The sequence below is a fragment of the Homalodisca vitripennis genome, chromosome X (assembly GCF_021130785.1).
Source record: "Homalodisca vitripennis isolate AUS2020 chromosome X, UT_GWSS_2.1, whole genome shotgun sequence".
Taxonomy (NCBI): Eukaryota; Metazoa; Arthropoda; class Insecta; order Hemiptera; family Cicadellidae; genus Homalodisca; species Homalodisca vitripennis.
This window is the reverse complement of record NC_060215.1, coordinates 143,186,832-143,208,547: the sequence shown is the minus strand read 5'-3', so window position 1 is coordinate 143,208,547 and position 21,716 is coordinate 143,186,832. Positions and strand designations below refer to the sequence as shown.

Sequence of the window (21,716 nt, the reverse complement as noted above, 5' to 3'; positions counted from 1 at the left end):
ACTTGGAGTAAAAGTACAGGCCTTTGCCACTTCCTATTTACTCGTATTCCCTCAGGACTACTTAAGATAACCTCTTCAGATGGGCTTCTTATAACAGTTGTGCAACATTTTACATGCTCAATACCACTGTGTCATGTTTATGTCTATTATTTAGTGTAATAGAAATAAACTTTGAAAATAAAGTTCTGGCTGAAAGTCTTCATTAATACATAAATCTGACCATAACGTAGTTATTGTAGGAAGAGTTAATTCAATTTAAATATTAAATTTTGCTCCAGTTCACCACCCTTTGATTTCAGCGTCTGGTTAATTGATGCTTTTTCAGACTTGATTCCTTGAACTTTATGACACACATAGTGGCCTGACGAGCTGAACGGCCAAAGAGAGGACAATCAAATAAGTTAAAATCCAAACTCAAGGGCTTGTATTTATTTTACAAGTTAGATTTAATTTAAGCTACCTCACCTGAAGGAATCATCAGGTGAAAGGAAATGTTTTCTATGTTAATATCCATCGAAGCTAGATGAGAAAAGTATGCGATTTACATTTTATAGTTAAAAAAATAATAATTCAATTTTTAAGTTCATGTTCTTATACAGTGTTTAATTAGCCTTGGTCTTGATTTACTGAGCTTTAGTGAAGCCTGTCACTCAAGGGGCTGAAAAAATTTTATTTGTCTGTCCGCACAATATATTGAAAACGAACTGGCCTACAGACTTGAAATTGTGCATGGAGCTTCATTTATACATGAGGAACACTGAGTTCGATGATGGTGCATGTCAATCCCCGAGTGATTTGACCAAACGTTAGCAAATATTCTTACACTGGTCTTATGGGTAACCATGATGGTGGCAACAAATTACAGAGTAAATAAATTTGTAAACAAACTGTGTACAATCATTTTAACATATGGTATTTTTATTCATAGAGTAAATAAAAAGTAAGTGAGTGTAAAGTTGTACCCTCCTTAGCTCGCCGGAACTTTGATTATTTGAACACCACTATAAAACATAACTTAATTAACAAAAACGTGAATTTATCATGAACATACCAAGAATGATTTTATCCATGATGATTTTGTGAATGATTTTATGTCAGGAAAATAAGCTACTGCTAAATAACAGCAAAACTAAGGCTCTAATGTTTTACAACAGGAAAAAACCAGATAGTGCCCCTTTACTACGGCTTGAGGGAGCGAGCATAGCAGTAGATGAAAGCCTGATATATCTTGGCTTAACCATAAGCAGTGACCTAAGGTGGCAACAACACATAGAATCCATATCAGCGAGGCTTACTGCAGTATGTTACATGGTGCGAAGGCTCCAGTCAATTATGGACGAGGAAGTGCTTTTGAAGGTGTACTTTGGATGCTTTCACAGTATCATCAGCTATGGAATTATCTTCTGGGGAAACAGTTCAATGGCGCAACGAATTTTTTTGATCCAGAAACGCATCATAAGAACTATCTGCAAAGTACCCTATCTAGCTCACTGTAGGGCACTCTTTGTACAGTTAAAGGTGCTAACATTGCCAGCCATCTATATTCTTGAATCCGCAATAATGGTAAGGAGGAAGCCTGAAATATTTATAAAAAATGACCAAGTACATCAATATGCTACAAGACAAAAGAAGAACGTTTATGTCAGCCAAGTAACACCCAGCCTAGCGAGAAGTGGCCCAAGATTCATGTTTGGGAAAATATATAATAGAATCCCAGCTGAAATTAAAGTAATTGAGGATATTTCAAAATTCAAGACAGCCTTGAAGGAATACTTAATCCAAAGACCCTATTACTCAGTAGAGGAATATTTTACTGAAGAATAGACACTACATGACATGACGACCATGGCGCAATTGCGCTACCAGTGGGAGATTATCAAGTATCAAGTATCCGTAGACTTTAAATTTATCACAAAATATCATGTATAGATAGACACGGTTTTCTAGGATGGTGCATGTCCAAATATGAAATTTGGTTGAGCATAATTTTTTTGTCAATTTCTGTTCTGTATGGTTGTGTCTGTATATCTGCCGGCAGGACATCTAGAGAACTGAATGGGTTATGGATTTGACCTTTTCCATTCAACCTCAGCAAAGCCTGCTACACAACACATGATGTGGTGTACTATTACTTTGTATTTAGTAAGTAATACAACTTGGAAGACTGAAATAAAAACCAAGAATTTGAACATTTACTCTTGAACTAAAATTTGAGACCAGAACTATAGAAGTGTCTCTGTAGATTGGACTATGAAAAGTTAGTTGGTGCCCAGTGAAAAAGATCAGCCTGAACAGGGTGGCGCATGTGGTGGCGCAGGGTGGCGCTCGAAAAAAGCCTGACAGAATGTGACACACAGAGTAGCGAGGAAAGCTTGATAGTAGCCGCCAAAATCGGATCCGCTTTACTCCAGGAAAACAACTACTTAAAAAATGAAAATCGTAGACTCCAAGACAAACTGAATAGTCTAGAAGCCAAAGTAGAGGAGTTAGAAAACTGCGAAGGAAAGTATGTCTCACATATGGAAAGGCTCCAAGAAAAGATATCCGAGCTCGAAGCACAGTTGACCAAGGAAAAACTGTATGTGGTTGAAGCACAAACTATTTTTGAGGACCATGACGGGAAACAGATCGAACTTATTAAAGACTATGAAAATAAGATTGAAGAATTAGAGAGTAAAATTATGACACTGCAGCTACAGACACCTGAAAAAACTGACAGGAGGCTCAGGACTACAGGAACTCAAACATTGGCCCCTGACTATCAAACAAATAATACCTTCCCCTCAGTTCTCTTGGAAATCGGACTCTTAAAAAACAGCCATAATTTCATGGAAGAAAAGTTTAAAAGTCTGGAAGCAATAATAAAGAACCTAACACTTATGAAAAATGCAGAGGAATGCACGTATCGTTCAAAAACCCCCTCACACAAACATAAAAGATACCACAATAATGCAAGAAAACCAGTTGTCAATAAGAAAGAAGAGAACAAATTCAGTGTCTCCCTTCAAGTGCAAAAGGTGAAAGCCGCCACTTCCCATGCAGAAAACCTTACTGAAGGCCAAACCCCCAAGACAATCACAACTCCCCCCCCAATAAACATAAAAGAACCATACGTGTCAACATGTCCTTCAAGAACCGGGAAAGAACCCCCAATAACTGCAAGAATACGACCCGTTGATGAAGACCTGGAGGATTTTTTCAGGAAACACATTGATTTCTACACAAAAATAAACCACTCCTTTAATAAACCAACTAGCCTGCATTCCAATACCAATAAAGACTTCATGTCTACTGGACACAATGTCAACTATCCCAGCACATCCACCTATTTTTTAGAGACAAGCCAGCCACAAAACAAACCAGATTAAGTATCCTTCACCAAAATATCCAGGGTGTCTCTAATAAAATAGACAGACTCCTCCATCTAATAGAAGATACCAATCCTGAAATTATAATCTTGACAGAGCATGGCCTTAAGCAAGAACAAATCGAAGGATGTTGCCACATTCCCAACTACAGTTTAAAGGCTCATTTCAGCAGGAAAACACACAAACAAGGCGGTGTAGCTATCTATGTTAATCAAACCTTACAAGAATATTCAGAATCCATTGACATACACCAGTACTGTGAAGAAATCGCATGTGAACTTGCGCTGATAAAGATCAAGGTAGACAGAAGAATTATTCATGTAATGGGAGTGTACAGATCACCAGCAGGGAACTTGGATGATGGGTTAAACATACTCTCACAAGTAATTGAGGAAACAAAAACTGAGAACTTACCATTAGTCCTTATGGGTGACATCAACATTGACAGCATCAACCCTGACATAAAGACAATTAAACTGAATGAAGTTTTAGCTCTCCATAATTTGACAAGGGTGGACTTACCTCCTACTAGAATAACAGCTCACTCTGAAACATCCATAGACTGTATTTGTACTAACCTCGACTCGACAGATGTTGATGCAAGTGTAATAAATGCTGGCCTCTCAGACCACACAGCCCAAATGTGCAATATAACTTACCCGGAGAAACCACAAAGACCACAAATACTTTACCGATGCCTAAATCGACGAAATCTTGACACGTTGAAATCTTTACTTCAAGAAGAGGACTGGCAACCTGTCATCTATGCCCCGACAGCAGAAGAAGCATATAATATTTTTAGCGCTAAACTGTCCCTATCCTTCAACACGGCCTGCCCTAAAATAAAGAAAAGGCAAAAACACAGACTTAAACCCAAACACTTCGCAGATGCAGATGCTTTAAAACTAAAAAACAGTTACCTAAAAGCTCTAAATCATTATGAAGTAACAGGAGACCCTAACGACAAGAGACAAGCCGCTGAAGTGAAAAAAAACATATGACTTGAGGCTTAAGTCATTAAGAAAGGAGGCATCTAAAAATTACATTAATGATTCTGACAACAAGTCCAAGGCTGTTTGGGATGTTATAAACAATGTAAGAGTCAAGAAAAAACAGTCACATGAAATAAATCTCCAAATAGAAGGTGAAATAGTCCGAGATGCAGGAAAAATTGCAGACCAACTAAACAAATTCTTTACCAGCATCGCAGAGGAAACCTTAAAAAGTAATAAAAAGAGATCAAATGCAATAGCCCATTCACAAAAAACATTAAATCACACATTCTCAACCCTGCCTCACACTACTGACCAAGAAATTAAAGAAATAGTAAAACATCTCAAACCAAAAAGTTCTTCCGGAAATGATGAAATATCACCAAAACTTTTAAAGCACTGTATCAATGAACTTAGCACACCACTGGTAGTTATATTCAATAAATCGTTTGATCAAGGACTTTTTCCATCAGGAATGAAAATCTCCAAGGTGTATCCAAAACACAAAAAGGGTTGCCCAGCCACTGCTAGCAACTATCGACCGATCTCCCTAATATCAACATTTTCTAAGCTATGTGAAAGAATAGTCCTTAAAAGACTCCTGACATACTGCAACGAAAACTGTCTCCTCACAAACGCACAGCATGGCTTTATTAAGGGCAAGTCAACAACAACAGCCATGATTAAACTCATAGAATCTGTTATTGACGACCTCGAACAGCGAAAACTTTCTACTGCACTTTTTTTAGATTTTTCAAAGGCATTCGACTGCTTGAGCCATGACCTCATTATAACAAAACTGAAAGCCTTAGGCATATCAGGGAAAGCCAAAGACTGGTTCAAAAGCTACCTAACTGGACGACACCAACTGGTGGAGCTCAAGCACACAGAAAATGGCATTACCAAACATGTACAATCAAATAAATTGCCAGTAACCCGTGGCGTACCTCAAGGCTCTGTGCTGGGCCCAGTTCTCTTCGTTTTATTCACTAATGACATGCCCCAACTTCTTCAGGACCACTGTCTTACCATCATGTATGCGGATGATACGACACTGTTACTAAATGACAAAACAACTGATAAATTAGCCGTTACCGCATACATAGCTCTTAACATGGCCTATCAGTACTGCCATAACAATGACCTGGTCGTCAACCCTACAAAAACTAACCAAGTTGGATTTGGGCACCGAAACGAAGATGTACCACAGATACCAGGCGTCACCTTGGAAAGCCAAGTGAAATTTCTAGGCATAACTCTAGACAACATGTTATGCTGGACCCCACACATAGAAAATCTTTGTAAAAAATTAAACACTAGTGTCTATGCAATTAAACAAATTAAGGCCATTAGTGACCTAGCAACAGCAAGAACTGCATATTTTGCACTCTTCGAAACACACTTAAGGTATGGCCTTGCCGTCTGGGGTGCAGCTTCTGCAGAAAACATCGAGAAAATCCTGGTCATTCAAAAAAAGGCAGTCAGAACTTTAGCCGGACTGCAACGACTTGACAGCTGCAGGGAAGCATTTAAATCATTAAATATCTTAACGATTGTTGGACTCTACATCAAAGAAGTTGTGATGTACGTGGATGGAGAAGATCTCTTGAGAGGATCGGATCTGCACACCTACTGCACACGTAATGCCAACCTCTACAACCTCCCAGCACATCGCCTCACTCAATATGAGAAAAAAACCACATATAAAGGTGCTAAATTCTTCAACCGTCTACCAAGGGACATAAGAACAGGAAGTGGAAGCAAGCTGAAATCAAGACTTCACAGCTGGTTGGCCGAACGTCCATTTTACTCCATCAATGAGTTCCTTCAACATGACTAAAACGATTCCAAAAAACGCTTTATCTGTTAGAACATTTCACTGACTCATTTACAAATGTATAATTTGTTTCTCTATGTGATTTGAATTATGACTATGTATAATTGACACCATTTCTGTTCTCAATGAACATGTTATTAAAGGATGTTTTGATTTTGATTTTTGATTTTGTGTCAGTTTCCCGATAGATTGGGATATTTTGTTTTGCTAGGTTGGTAACAATGTTAAGTTGGCAGCAACACGGAGTAAGTTCATTGTTGTCTGTTCCAATGGCTAGTATAAAATGACACTCTTTGCATCTGTTATTTGTTTGTGTTTTTAAAATGTTTACAACCCAAAAATGAGTTTACATCCTTCAGTTCTGGTGGAAGTAAAATAAAAATACTGCTATAATAATTGAAGAATTTAGAGGTAAATATCCAGGTGTCGCAATACCCACTCAACAGTATACATAGAAGTTAAATAAGAAATTTGAAAACACAGGAAGAGTTTTAAATGCCCCAAAGTATGGTCGTCCACGATCAATTTGCAACAAAGAAAAGCTGCAGACAGTTGCTCATGCTTTTTTAGCCAGTCCCTGTAAATCGACTCTTAAGGCATCTGCTGAACTAGAAATATCAAGAAGAATTGTGCAAAGAATGTTAAAGCAATTAAAATTTAAGCCATACTGTCCATCTTTACATCAAGCGCTTCACAAGGATGATTCCGATAGGCGATTGGAATTCTGTGAGACAATAATTATCCACTCAGAGGCTGATCCAAATTTCTTGTGACCAATTTTGTGGTGTGATGAGGCATGTTTAAAACTAAATGGATGCGTTAATCGGCATAACTGCATGTACTGGTCGGATGTAAATCCTCATAACATAATCAGAGCAGAACTCAATGTGCCTGGTGTTATGGTATGGGGAGTTATTTCAAATACTGCACTGATTGGTCCTTATTTTCTTCAAGGAAATGTTGACTCGGAAGGTTACTTACAGTTGCTGCAAGAAGTAGTAGTTCCCGAGTTCAGAAACAATCCTGTTTTCAATATTCATTTGCTCGTCTAGCAACAAGATGGTGCCCAAGCACATTTCGGTATACAAGTTCAAGATTTTTTAAATAACACATTTAATGAATGGATTGGTTGCCGTACAGCCGATTGGTACAATCGATTGGCCTGCACACTCACCAGACCTCTCAGCACCAAGCACTCTTTTGGTGTTTGTGTAGTGTTCAGCCAAATAATTCATAGTAACTTTTTTAAAAATAAACATAATGATAAGATTTCTGTTTTATTATGTAGGGGGAAAAGTAGGCTTAAATATTTATTTGGATGAAAACTTGACATTTTTAAATGTAAAAACAATGACCTTGATTTATTTATATGGATTTTTTTTCTTTATATACATAAGAACAAACATACCAAATTTAAAAAAGTAAGTATCTGTATAACTGAGTTTTGTTTTATTTGGTATTTTTGTAGTATTACTTAGATAAAAAAGAGGCTATAACTTATCTTTTTTTACTGTTTTATATACATAAATTATGTAAAATATAACTTTATGATCTTAATAGATTTGTAATACATTATTGTTCCCTATATAAACAGGGTTAACTATAACTTACCAAGTCTCAAAAAAGTAAATACCTGAGGAAGTTGTAATACTGAGTTTGGATTTTTCTCATATATTGGGCAAAATGTTGAAAATATGCACTCACATAAAAGTTGTCTCTTGTATTTGGCAAATAGCTTTTACTATGTGTAACAAATCAAGATATATAATCAAGCTGATCTAGTCAGCCCTTGGCACTTCTCAAACATACCAGCATAGTTAAAAAAGAGATACAATTTTTTTACTCTGTGTGTTTGTAATTACCTGTTGCCAGCAGATTATGACAGCGAGTAACCCGTTCCTTGTCCTGTTCTAGTTGATGCTGACAAAAAATATTTCCATTTGTCTGTTTTGTTTCTACCTATATGTTTGTGATATAAAGTATTAATTTTAAAAGTACTGATCAAGGATTCTCAAGACTAACACTGACTTTGGTACAACTTATTTTAGCTGTTACTAAATTACAATATGGGTATGTACACAAAATTTATGAACACAGTCTTTTTATGTAAACAAAATTTTCAAGCATAATGTCAAGCAAAAATAAAGAGAAAAATATTAATTTTGAAGAGGGCTGTTTTTAATTTTGTAGAAAATTATGATATGACTGCATAAGTAATATTTTTTAAATGGTGCATGTGGGGAAAATTTAGATACTGGGCTGAAATCTGGACATAATATATTTAAATATTAGTAAATCTTATCATAAAAACAACAGATGTAGTTAACTGTAAGTTAAAATACTTTCTTCACAGTGAATTAGAAATATTTATATATTTTAATTTTATTTCATACAGTAAAAAAGTTAGCTAAAAGCTAAAAACATCTTGAACCTATTTAAGATTAAAGAGAATCTCTTAAGGAATGAATCAACAACAAAATTTTAATTATAGCTCATAATTGAAAGCATTAAAGAATTAAAATCATATTTGCCAAATTATGCAAAAAAAACCTCACATGAGTCAGGTTTTTGGACTAATAAGTTTAATTTTTGACTGCTCATTAAGATTAATTTAAGTTCAAGGTTATTGAATAAAAAAAAGAGAATGAGGCATTATATGAATTAAACTCATTTTATTACACTCTTTACAAAAGTTGTAACAACAAAAACATCTCAAAAACACATAACATTATAAAAATCTTAATCTAGAATCACGCCTAAAACATTTGAGGTTAAACAGTTAGGAATGTTACATGTGTGTAAACTACAACTGAATTATGTCATTGTTTTTTAACAATACTATTACACAATCAATGTTACTGACCAAAAAACGGAATGTTCAGGCACTTCTTGCACAAATTTGTGCGTACAGCATGTTGCAGAATCAAGGTAACACAGCGTGAATAGGAACTGAGTTCACGCCACAACAAGAGAGCAAATATGGCAACAAGTTTGTCTCGCAGATCGGTAACATTGGACGGATCTGAGCAAAGGTACATTGCACTTCATGTACAATCACAATATTTATCACATATTCCTATTTGTATTAGTAACAGAACAACTTTAGTACAGTTTATGAAAAATTAGGGAGTAGATTTACTTCACACCTTGCAAGTTACTACTGATAATCACTATCATAATTAATCTCTGTTTAAAACATTAGAAGATACTTAACTTATTCCGATTAAATACAAATACTTATTACTGAACAAAGCAAACAGAAGAGCATAGAAACAAAGCAAACAGAAGAATTTATTGCAAGTACCTGATTAAAACTTCCAGCAAAAGAGATAAAATACCAGCATCATTCGCTATGCAAAGTATATGAGAAATTAATGCTTTATGATGCAAATTTGAGTTTTTGTTACAATATTACGGAGGTGAGTTGTTGTAACAAACACATTATGAAATCTTAAGTGTACAAATCTCTCATAAAAGGCACTTTTAATAATATAAAATGGTATATTGTATTATTATTGGTATAATAGCAATAAATGATTTACCTATTAATATTCAACAGTCTAAAACTTGTCTGTATGCTGATGACACCAATTTTCTTTCTATTGATAAAAACTTAATTGATTTACAATTAATTACGTCAATAATACTTTAGAACTAGCTTCAAAATGGTTTTCAGCTAACAACTTACTTTTAAATAATGACAAAACTAAATCGGTTCTGTTTAGTCTTAGGCCTGTTAAAGATGATATTGAGTTTGATAATTGTGTCAAGTTTTTAGGTGTGTACATTGATTGTAAGCTGTCATGGGCAAAACACATTGAACAAATATCAACTAGGCTATCTCGTGTGATTTATCTATTAAGACGTCTCATGAGTTGTGTTCCTAAACATTATATCGTTACTGTTTACTATGGTCTATTTCAGTTCATAATAAGCTATGGTTTGATTTTCTGGGGGCAATTCCAGCAACCTTAAAGATATCCTTTTGATACAGAAGAAGGCTGTTCGAATAATTACCAAGTCTCACTACCTGGCTAATTGTAAACCACTTTTTATTAATTTAGGTATTTTAACTGTTTTTAATCTCTATATATTTTATTTATTGTTATGTATTCATAAAGATATTTTATCATATAATGTAAGGAATGAAATCCATGAAAAATCTACAAGGCATGGTAATCGTCTTGATGTACCCTTCACAAGGTTGGAAAAAATTAGATCTAGCCATACTATAATGTGTATTAGACTATATAATAAGTTACCACTCTCAACCAAAGATTTATCTTTTAGTCTCTTTAAATGTAAGTTACATAGATGGCTGGCTGCTCATCCCTTCAATAGTATCGATGAATTTTTAAATATGCCAAATTCAGAAATTAATGTTTTGTAAGTTTGTTACATATGTAAGATTTATTTATTTTATTTATCGACTATTTATTTAGTTTAAGATTTTATTTTATATTTATCAATGTTATTTTAATTCAAGAATTAGGTATAGCAAAAATGATGTTTTATATTATCAATTTACACTTGTTAGTCCTACCTAAGTAGTATAAACATTAACTATGACAAGTTATGATTTGTAACATAAATTGATGACCATGTCGATTGCTATATGCCTAAAGACAATAAAGATTTTGATTTGATTTGATTAAAAACACAAGGAACAAATAAGGTAAGAATAAGTTAAAACTAACAAACGACAGTTAAAATTCGCTACGTTGAACATCAAATAAAATTTTATGCACAACTAAAACAATATGGAGGGAATTAACTCCATGGTATTCAACTTACTAACTCTATAGATAAAGCTCAAGGCAAGCGTTTCTGATAACATTAACAATAAAATATCACAACATCCACAGAATCTGTGATGTTTACAACATACTGCTTCAATATGTTTAGCTCAGAAAACATTTAACAAAACTACTACAATATACTTTGGTAGTAACAACACACAGAATCTGTGATGTTTACAACATATTGCTTCAATATATTTAACTCAGAAAACATTTAACAAAACTACTACAATATACTTTGGTAGTGACAACACACAGAATCTGTGATGTTTACAACATACTGCTTCAATATGTTTAACTCAGAAAACATTTAACAAAACTACTACAATATACTTTGGTAGTAACAACACACAGAATCTGTGATGTTTACAACATACTGCTTCAATATGTTTAACTCAGAAAACATTTAACAAAACTACTACAATATACTTTGGTAGTGACAACACTTAAACTAACAGAGAAAGAGAAGAAGTTAACATTATAAAAAATCTTATAAGGTATTATATCACTTGGAAATCACAGAAAATTGTGCAATGTTTACTTTAGAGTAAGGCACACTTGGAGATAGAACTTTATAGATTATTCTATAAATAAAATGTTCTTAGCAATGTGAACACAGTCAAATACAAAATTAATAAAGTGATAAATGTCAATGAAAGGAACAGAGTCAGTCTAATCCGTGTTGGGTCATTTCCTTCCCGAGCTGCCCCAATACTGCCTGAAAAAGAGAATTACATTATTAAATACCTTTGTACCAAAAACGTAACTAACTTAATTTAGCGTTGAAGTGTTAACATTGTTTTTACAGAGCTAAAATCGAGTTGGCTCTTAATTTCAGACATAAGATACTACACATGCAGCTGTAGGAGCATTAAGAGGACAACCTCTTACAATTAATAAACATTCATTTAAAACTTTTGGTTTTTATTGTTTTCTTACAGCTTAAAATAAAACTTCAAATATATAGCTTCTATAAAACTGTACACAATGTTTTGGATATCTTAGTATAGGTAATTTTTTTTAATAGTTTCATTTATGCATATTCTTAGTATTTGAGATCAGAAGACTTCGTTTGCCAAGCCGTAGTCGTTATAGTACACGTTTACATAGAGTAATTATTGCTTTTTATGTTGGCTAAACTGGCTAAGCCTAAATTTTGATTGTTGTTTAGATTCAGCACGGTAATGTTTATGAGGTTGGTGAAATAAGTGATTACTTGGAGTGGTAAGTAATTTTATAGTTTATAAGTGTTTTTGTTCCCTTTAAAACTTAACAATACCCAGATCTCAATACATTTTGTAGAAGAGAATGCATTTTGAAAATAAATGTGCAAGTTTCAACTCCTAAATCAGTTAAGCTTACTCTCAGATCAAAAAATATATACTTGAGTGTAAACGTTAACCACAAACTAACTATCAGAGCTACACAATGAAAGTTACCATAAAATTTATGTCAATAGCAACAAAAATGTGTACAGATTTTTTGTGCTCTTCGATAAAACTGAAACTCTAAAATTTATAATTTGGAAACTTCTGATCTAACTGAGACCAAATTGGTATACTAGACAGGTAAAAGTGTACTGTTATTACTAAATTACAATCTTAACTTTTATTCTTGACAGAGCGGTTAAAAAATTGATATTGGGGGATCCGAATCCCACCAATGGTTGTTGGGCTCAGATGAACACTTGTTAAGTGTCCTGCATGAGGAGGTCCTGCTGAAAACAGAATCCCAGGATCTAGGGTAGTGCCCCGATTGTGTACTCTGCGGCGGCAGTTGCTGTCGGCACCTCACAGTAGTAGTTCTAGCTGGGCATGGCCAGTCTGGACTGATCTGTCCAGAATCGTACCACGCACATGCTTTTTGTACGGACTGGAGGTCTCCAATCCCACTGTGTGAAGCGACGCCCGTGCCTAAGTGATGCATGGCTCAGGGATAAAGCGTCACAAATGGAGCCCTTGGGGGGTTGCCCCCCCCACAAGCGTACGGCCATTTTACTTCCTCGGTACCCGTGGGATCTTTTATGGACCCTGAAGTCAAAAACACAAAAGATCTTGATCTGGAAAGGTTACAGCAGGCATTTGTATCTGGCAGTTTGGCTCTGGGTGTCTCTGCCTGTTCATCACGCTCTACTACCATAAACTGGTTGGCCTCATGGTATACTTCCATGCGCAATAGGCTCTTGAGGCTTAAGTGCACAGCAATAGGCTGCCACTTAGCAGAAAGAAGATGACAATATACAACTCAACTAGTCTCCTGGCTTGGAACCAATAGAGATACTTACATATTCTAGTCGGGGCTGTGTCCTGGGGCACTACAACGTAGAGTAACATCAAACTTTGGCACAATATTCCCAAAAACTTAATATCACAATGATGTTTTACTTACACTTTTTAGTCTGCACTGCGTCCTGGGACATCCGACACGGGGTTGCACACACATTCGTCCATAAACAGCTGCCATTCATCTGTGAGCACAATAACTGTCATTGTAGTTGCAGCATGAAAACTATTATTAGCTAATTAATGTGGTATGTAAGTATATACTTATATTATCCCTATATCAATAAATCTTCTCACTATGATCCGGTTATTTTTGGAACTTTTACTCTGCTGGTAACATGAATGGAAAGAATACAAAAAGGATATAAATAGTGAAGATTAGCACTTATAACCTTTCCCTCAAGTACAGAACCAAAAATAGTTTGTCATTTTTATGGAAAGAAAAATATTAAATACCGTACCATATTTTGTTAAATTAACCACACCTATAAAACAACAGAATGATTAAGTGTAATGTATAATTATCATTAACTACAATAATTTGTGTGTTATATTAACGTTACTCTCACAATTTAAAAACTAAATACGATATTTAACTCTAATTCAAATTAAAATACAATACAGTATTGACTTTTGAATGAGATCTAAATAATCAACACATCAATGTACATTGTTTCTTGTACTCTGTTTTAATAATTGTTTTAAATTCCCTTAGATAAAACTGTAAAAGTTAAGTATTTATCATTATTTCGATATAAAAGACTCTGAGTAAAGTTTGAAACTTATCTTCAGAATAATACTACGAAACTTATCTTCAGAATAATACTAAAGCTTATATTTATATATGAATCAAAACTGCCTTTGGTACTGAAGCACCATCCCATACTACTGTTTTTAAGTGGTATTTGCAATTTTTACTTATAATTATAATTCATACATCACATCAAAAAGCAACTCAAACACTATTGTTTGTTGTCACTGGTGTTGCATGTGGACGCAATACTTCCATCCATTAGTAGCAAAAATGACGACTCGTGAACAGAAGGCTTTATGTGTTCTGGAGTTTGCAATGACTGACTCTGTAGTAACTATGCAAAGTACTTTCCATATAAAGTTCAGTTGTGATCGTCCGAGTGATAATAACATTCGTAGATTGTATTATCAGTTTGAAGATGCTGGCTGCCTTTGCAAAGTTGGTACGGGACGACCAACGGTTAGTGATGAGAGTGTTAGGTGAGTGAGAGACTTTCACGTGTTGCCCACAGAATCAGTTCGGAACGCTACTTGTAAATTAGCAATTCCAGTGAAGGCTGTTTGGAAAGTTTTACAGAAATGCTTGCAACCACGTCCTTACCATTTGGAGTTGTTACAGACTCCAACACCTCAGACTATGGTTTAAGTGCCAATTTTGATACAAAATGATTTTGCACGACAATGAAGATTATCTGGATCATGTCGTTGTCATTGATGAATCAACATTTCACCTCAGTGGACATGTGAACACTCACAATGTGCACATCTGGGGCTCAGAAAACCCTCACATGATGGTACAATTGGAAGCGGACTCCCCTAAATTGAATGTTTTGTGTGCCATATCTAATCAGAAAGTTTATGGGCGGAGGAATAATTTAGTACGTGATTGGTTGAACGCCTCTGTTGCAACAATCAATCCAGACACAATGATCAAAGTTTGGGAAGAACTAGGCTATCGACCTGATGCGTGCCATGTGATGAATGGAGATCACATTGAACACTTGTAATGTTGTAGGTATAACTATTTGAGTTGCTTTTTAACGTCATGTATTAATTATAATTTTAAGTTTTATAACAATAAATACTAAAAAACGTTAAAACTCCTGATATTCATTTATAAACACCCGGGATATATACTGTGACTTGAACTTTAAACTTTTATAAACATTATTTCAAGATTTTTTAAATCATAATTGATTGAACACTAATGACATGCTTTGTTTGTAATTCAAGTTTTATGTGTAAAAATGATTTCTGTATGTGTTTACCACTGTATATATGATCTTAGACTATGTGCAACGAAGAATTTTTCAAATCAAGCACAAATAATGTGGGAATAATTAAAGGAAAACAGTTAAACTTCAAAATATTCCCACATCACTAAAATACTATGTGTAAATGAAATAACAATCTTGCTGGTTACCCTACTTTTTATTTTTACTTGACTATCACTAATTTTAAATATTTATTTATTTATTTTATTTACATGCAACAATACAGGTTACACACCCAATTACATTGTGCATGTTTAAATCAAGATGACATGCAATAATATCCACAAATTCCAATATAATCCAGTCCAGTCCAGTGTTCCACCACAATAGTTCACAATAAATAGATAATTAAGCCTAAAGATAAATAACAGAGATATATATATATTATTGTTGTTATTTTGTTTATAATTTTATTATAGTTACGTTGTTATATATATATATATATATATATATATATATATATAACAACGTAACTATATAACAACAATAATAAATAATCATAAATATTAACAAAAACAACAAATCAAACTCTGTCAAGCAAGATAAGCCATAACAAAAAGAACACACTCGTATATATGTGAGTGTGTGTGTGTGTGTGTGTGTGTGTGTGTGTAATTAAAAGTATAAAACATCTTAATACAAATATTGGTAGTGTAGTATATTTGTTAAATGTGTATATGTAAGGTATTAGTTATAGTCTAGCTCAGTTTATATCCCTCTGACAAAGTCTTTTGTATTGATTAATATTATGTAAAAATATATCAACCTCCCCAGGCAAAGAATTATGCAATCTCATCATTGTATTCAAAGGTGATGAAAAATGTGCCATTGTACGAGAAAAATTAATGTGAAACAAATTTTGGGATCTATTATAAAATGATGGAGTGTAAAAATTAATTTTTGACAAGCAAAATGAATCCATTACTTCACCTCTCAGCAATTTAAAAAGAAAAAGTAAATTCGCTAATTTTCTACGTTTTTGAAGACTTTCCATTTCAAAAATGCTTAAAAGTTGATTATATGAAATATCGAAGGTAAAGTGACCAGTTTCTTTAAAATATAAATATCGTAAAAAGCGTTTTTGTACCTTTTCAATTAAATTAATGCGATTAGCAAAATAAGGATTCCACACTATATTGGCAAATTCTAAATTTGATCGGACAAGTGATATATACAATGTTTTTAAGGTTGAAATTGAATGAAAATTTGAAGACTGTCTAATAATAAATCCCAAATTTTTGTAGGCCTTATTTACAATAGATGAGATATGGGGATTGAAAGTTAAAGTAGGATCCAAAATTACGCCTAAATCCTTAAATTCAAATACCCTTTCAAGATTACTACCATTTATGGCATAGTTATTCGAAATTGATATCTTTTTCCTTGTGAATGACATTACTTTGCACTTACTAATATTAAAAAAGATTAGCTTTTTGAGAATTAAAATTATATTTAAAACAAAGTACCTATTATAAGACCTATAATTTTGTATTTCCTCTATTTTATAATTATTTATCTTTTTTTAAAAAAAGAAACATTATTCCAGAAAACATGAATAATGAATAAATATTAAACATTAAATTGCAGTTAACTTTGTATAAAGTAAAAAGGTGAAAGGTATAATAAGAATATAATTTTGACAATCAGCTGACCATATTGAACCTAACCGAAAATGGTTAATATCATCCAATCATTTCATATCAGAATCTTGGTCCCGTTTGATAGAGAAAAAGTTGACGAAATCAAAGTTGCTGTCCATGAATTGAAACAGGCCTAACCATGTCTTCATGATTATGAGGGTGAGGAAGAATTTATAATTATGTAAATAAAAAGATTTTATTGTCTTTTTACTTGCAAAAATAGCAAACCTTAAATATCATAGTAAATAAATAATACATTATCTTATAGCACCGAATTACATAATTAATACTGAATCCAGCCAATACAGAATTAAGACACACAGGAGGTAAAATAAGTTAACATGTCAATGGGTTAAAGAAATTATAACGACAGTATTATTATAATTGGAATAAATTGAATTCTAGAAATAACCATGGTATAAATCAAGGAATCACACGGAATTGAACAATCCTACGTTAGACATGACTCACCAATGACAGGCTTGCCGTGGAATGGCAATCTGGCCCGAGAACTAGGCTATAAAGGAGCACAAGACAGTCTTGATGATGTCACCAAGAGCTCCTTTCATTAAGTTTCTTTCCTTTAATTGGCCTACTAGATTTTCTATGCGCTCCAGGTACGGCTCTGTAACAATCATACATGCTTCTTAACCCTTTCCAGTATAATTAAATTATTAAGGACCTGCTTTTTCTCTCATTTAAATTTAACATCTCACTTGTTTACTCTGAAGACCTTTTTTAATGCTTATGATAATTGTTTTTTTCTTACATAACCAATGAAGTAAATATGATTTATTGAAGTAAATGAATGAACTTTGCTTTATTTATTAAGAATAGTCGGGACTATAAAATTCTCTTACATTTAACCCCAATTCCATTTAAAGAAACATAGCAACCCAGAAAAGAACATAATAAATAAGTAAAACATAACTTATCCCGCCAGTATTTACAATGAAAAATCAAAACACAATCTTAAGCTAGAATAATTTTACATTTATTTTATTCACTCAGTATAAGATTAGGAAACCCTTCATTGTACTTAGTCCTATAACGAATGACCTTTGTGCTGCTTTCGGAGTGACAGGATATTCAGGACGGGTAAGGTAGGGACCGCCTCTTGTCGAGATATAGCAGTCACTGTATCTCAATAATTGTCAACTTGGAAGAAGCGGAGGTTAGCTCTGTTCCAACCTCATCCAGTCTAAGCGAACGAGGGAGATGATAATCTGTCATGTTTAAGCCTTAAAGCTCATTTTTAACAATAAGGGAGCCCCGCCCCCGCCCAGTCATATCCGCAGTAAATTAGACCTATCGACCAAGCCTTTTAATATAAAATCTCAACATTTGTATTTAGCTCCTGAAAATCCATTGGCCTGCCCACATTTAAATGACACATCAGTTTTTGCCACACACAGTGTAGGTATAGACAAATAATGAATGAGTGTAATATAATTTTATGAAAAGCAACAACTTTTACGAGTACTTTAAGCTACAACAGTAGTTCACATGTCTGAAAAAATTAAATCATATAAGACGTATTTAAAAAATAGCAAAGCATGATCATTAATATACTTGTTAATTTTTTGATAAGCCACTAGTATAAAATACCTAATTATTGAGATAAAGAATTTATTTCCTCTTCTAGTGTTTTAATTTGTTTGATCAAGTAAATTTCTCTTTTTGACCAACAATTCGTTAAATCTATCAGCAGCTTTGTCCACGAAAATACGCTACAGACTCGAGACAATGCATGTACAGATATACAGAACTGCACATAAAATATTATTTACAAAAGTATGATATTTTGTTAATTTGGTTGTCAATTTACGGTTTTTGAAACATTAAGTACAAGAACACTTTTAAGCGATTGCTAATATGCGCATTGTTGTCCACAAATTTATGCAGCATACACGCGGAGATGCCAAACCCTACACACACACAAATATATATATATATAAGTACAAACTGCAAGCAAAATATTATTTACAAAGGTACAATAATTTGTGAATTAAGTTATCTATTTATTGGTTTAAATACTTCAAGTACAGAAAAACACGTTTTAGTGGTCAATATTTTAACATGGTACTGCCAATAATCAATTACGTGGTGGATCTCCGCAGATTCGATTTTCAAAACCCGTCAATCGATTCTGGAATCTGAGATTTTCCCTGAGTGTACACTTCGCCAACTTCACATTCTTTCAACTCTACATTCAGTTATCAAAAACAAGTCACCTGTTTACCTGTCCGAACATTTCAAATTTATTTCCTATACAAGTGAGCGACCTACGAGAAGGGGATCCACCTTACTGTCAATTCCTGTTCATCGATCGAACTTCTTCAGTAAGTCGTTCACTGTTCAGGCATGTCGCCTCTGGAACTCTCTTCCTGATGATATACGTATTATAGAGGGCCGAGCTCGTTTTGGGGCAAAGGTCAAGGACTTGTTGCTGGCCGGTCTGTGGGGGTGACGGGTGGCGGTGCTCGTGGCGTGCTTGTGGTCGGGCTGTGTGTTTGAGAGAATGAATGTAGTAATAACGAGAAATTCTTTAAAAAGTAATCTGTTAATTTAAGTTTTAATTTAACTTTGTTTGAATTTTTCTACATATTAAGCTGATAAATTTTATTTTTAATTATTAAATAGTATGTATATATTTTGGTTAATTTTTAAGCATTTATTTTAATTTAAAATTTGTTATTAGTTAAGATCATTCACTGTACATATATCTGTATATTATGTGAGGTTGGGTGGTAGAGAGGGCTAAATAGCCCTAACTCCGCCTCTTAAATAAAGGCATATTTCATTTCATTTCATTTCAATCCTGACATGAATTTGTAGAAAAATTAACAATCGCACAACATTTAAAATGTATTATATCACTAAGGTTTTACATTTCTAAAAACAACATACTACTGACTTCGACCAGAGAACTTAAGAGCTAGCTTTGACTGACCTAATAGGTTTTGAGAAATCGAGGATAAAGCCCACACGAGCTCTCCTATGGCAAGAACAGCACCATGTATGGCTTTGGGGTCATCATTCACGATGAGAGCAAATAGCTCTGTCAATACGTCAGAGGCCATGTACTCTGGAGCTCTACTCGCCAGTTTGTGCAGGGCCTGGAAATCAATCCATTGCTGATGTCACAACCTCATATAATGAACTATCAGCATGCAATGTATTTATTTTAACGTCACTGTAACCAGAATATTATTTCCTCTCAGTTTGTCTAAGCGTTATTATTTTTAAAACCATTAAACTGAAAATGTAATTTGCACTTGTTTTCAATTTTAATACATAAAAAGATATCTAATCTTAGGTAATGCCAATAGACTCAATTTAGACAATTTATAACAAAAACATTAATTTCTTAGGAAACTCCTGTACAATTCAATGTTACTATTAGCTATAGAATTTTTTTGTTTCTTTTGAACTTGAAAGGCTATTTTCACTACATCCTAATGAACCACATAACTAAAACAAAACTTTGTGTTGTACTAAATCAAAATTTAAAACAAATAATTATTTAAAATTTAAAAAGACCTAAACATTTTTTGTCCAAGCCAGTTTGGACCTATGCAGCATTAGAGTTTAAAGTATTTAATTTAAATTCAAAATTTAAAAAGTTTTATGAAATTAAAAAATTACTCAGTTACTAAATATGGAAGCCAATAAAAATTTCTCCATGAAATCTCTCTTTTGAAATTCATAATTCAGTGAGACATTTAACAGAAATCATGGAATACAACCAAGCATATCATGTATTTCTTCACCTGTACAATAGGAAGTTTTACAAAAGTATAAATGTAAGGATGAGTTTTATGCTATTTATAATATAAATCAAGATTAGCACAGAATCATAATTTTCACATGTACTGAATATAAAACATTTTTACTATATAACAATTCAAATTATTTTATTTAATGTACTTTTACAAGCTGAATAATTTAATAAATGCTCTGCGGCAAGAGGTAACTCGATACGGGATTATACTAACTGTGAAGGAAACAGGATTTTTCCGAACATTTGCCATCGTTCAGTGAAACAAAAAATCAGTAACACTAGGTTTAGAGATTTGCAATCTGATCTGTTCTTCAGGTAAATAACTAATCTAATACATAATTACAAACTAGGTTAAAACAAACAAATCATACCAAAGCGTTGTGACACGCCTAAGTCAGGAATCACAACCACCATGTTGTGTGTCAACTTCACTAACTCTAAAACATGCACTCAATAAAAAAACTATACACAACACTAATCATTAAAACTGAACTACAGAATACAGGTCACAATATATCTGCATTCGTCTACCAACCACCTACGACCACCTTTCCTTCACAATCCTTCCGTCGTCAAAAATAAACTTCAAACAAAGAATATATACTAACTGGTTTCAAGTGGATACCAAGCAAGCTCATATGCCAGGAGCTGGAATAACAAACTTGAACATGTTCCGTATCATAAAATTATAAAACTCTGTCTGCAGATTGGTCAGCTCCATATGTTTCATCTGGAATGTAGAAATAACCTAATTCCGAATATTACCATTCATTAAGAATAATTGATCCCTGAGTCAGGTAATGGTTTGTGTCCTCGACGTAATAGCCAAGAGTTAGGTCGGGCACAACAAACAGTGAGGTCACCACTATCAGGAAACTCAGAAGAAGGAAGACAGTCAGGAGCCAGGAAGACACAACCCAAATGTTATCACAGAAGAAGGGTGGCTATGGCACAGATCTGGGATACATGTGTCAGCATTGCAAGGAC

The 21,716-nt window shown here is 33.7% G+C and overlaps 1 protein-coding gene across 2 annotated transcripts in view; it reads right to left on the bottom strand.

Annotated features, from left to right (window-relative positions):
- Positions 1 to 8,852: 8,852 nt before the first annotated feature.
- Positions 8,853 to 21,716, bottom strand: part of LOC124369959 (tubulin-specific chaperone D-like) — a 40,782-nt gene continuing 27,918 nt past the window's right edge. Inside the window, exons 5-8 of one of the 2 annotated variants that reach the window (XM_046828185.1) lie at positions 19,899 to 20,064; positions 17,417 to 17,570; positions 13,385 to 13,463; positions 8,853 to 11,714 (exon numbers count right to left, since the gene is read on the bottom strand). In XM_046828185.1, coding sequence (XP_046684141.1) covers positions 17,458 to 17,570; positions 19,899 to 20,064 — 279 coding nt within the window. In that variant the 3' untranslated portion in view covers positions 8,853 to 11,714; positions 13,385 to 13,463; positions 17,417 to 17,457. The remainder of the gene's footprint in view (positions 11,715 to 13,384; positions 13,464 to 17,416; positions 17,571 to 19,898; positions 20,065 to 21,716) is intronic. The other variant, XM_046828187.1, reaches the window with a different exon arrangement.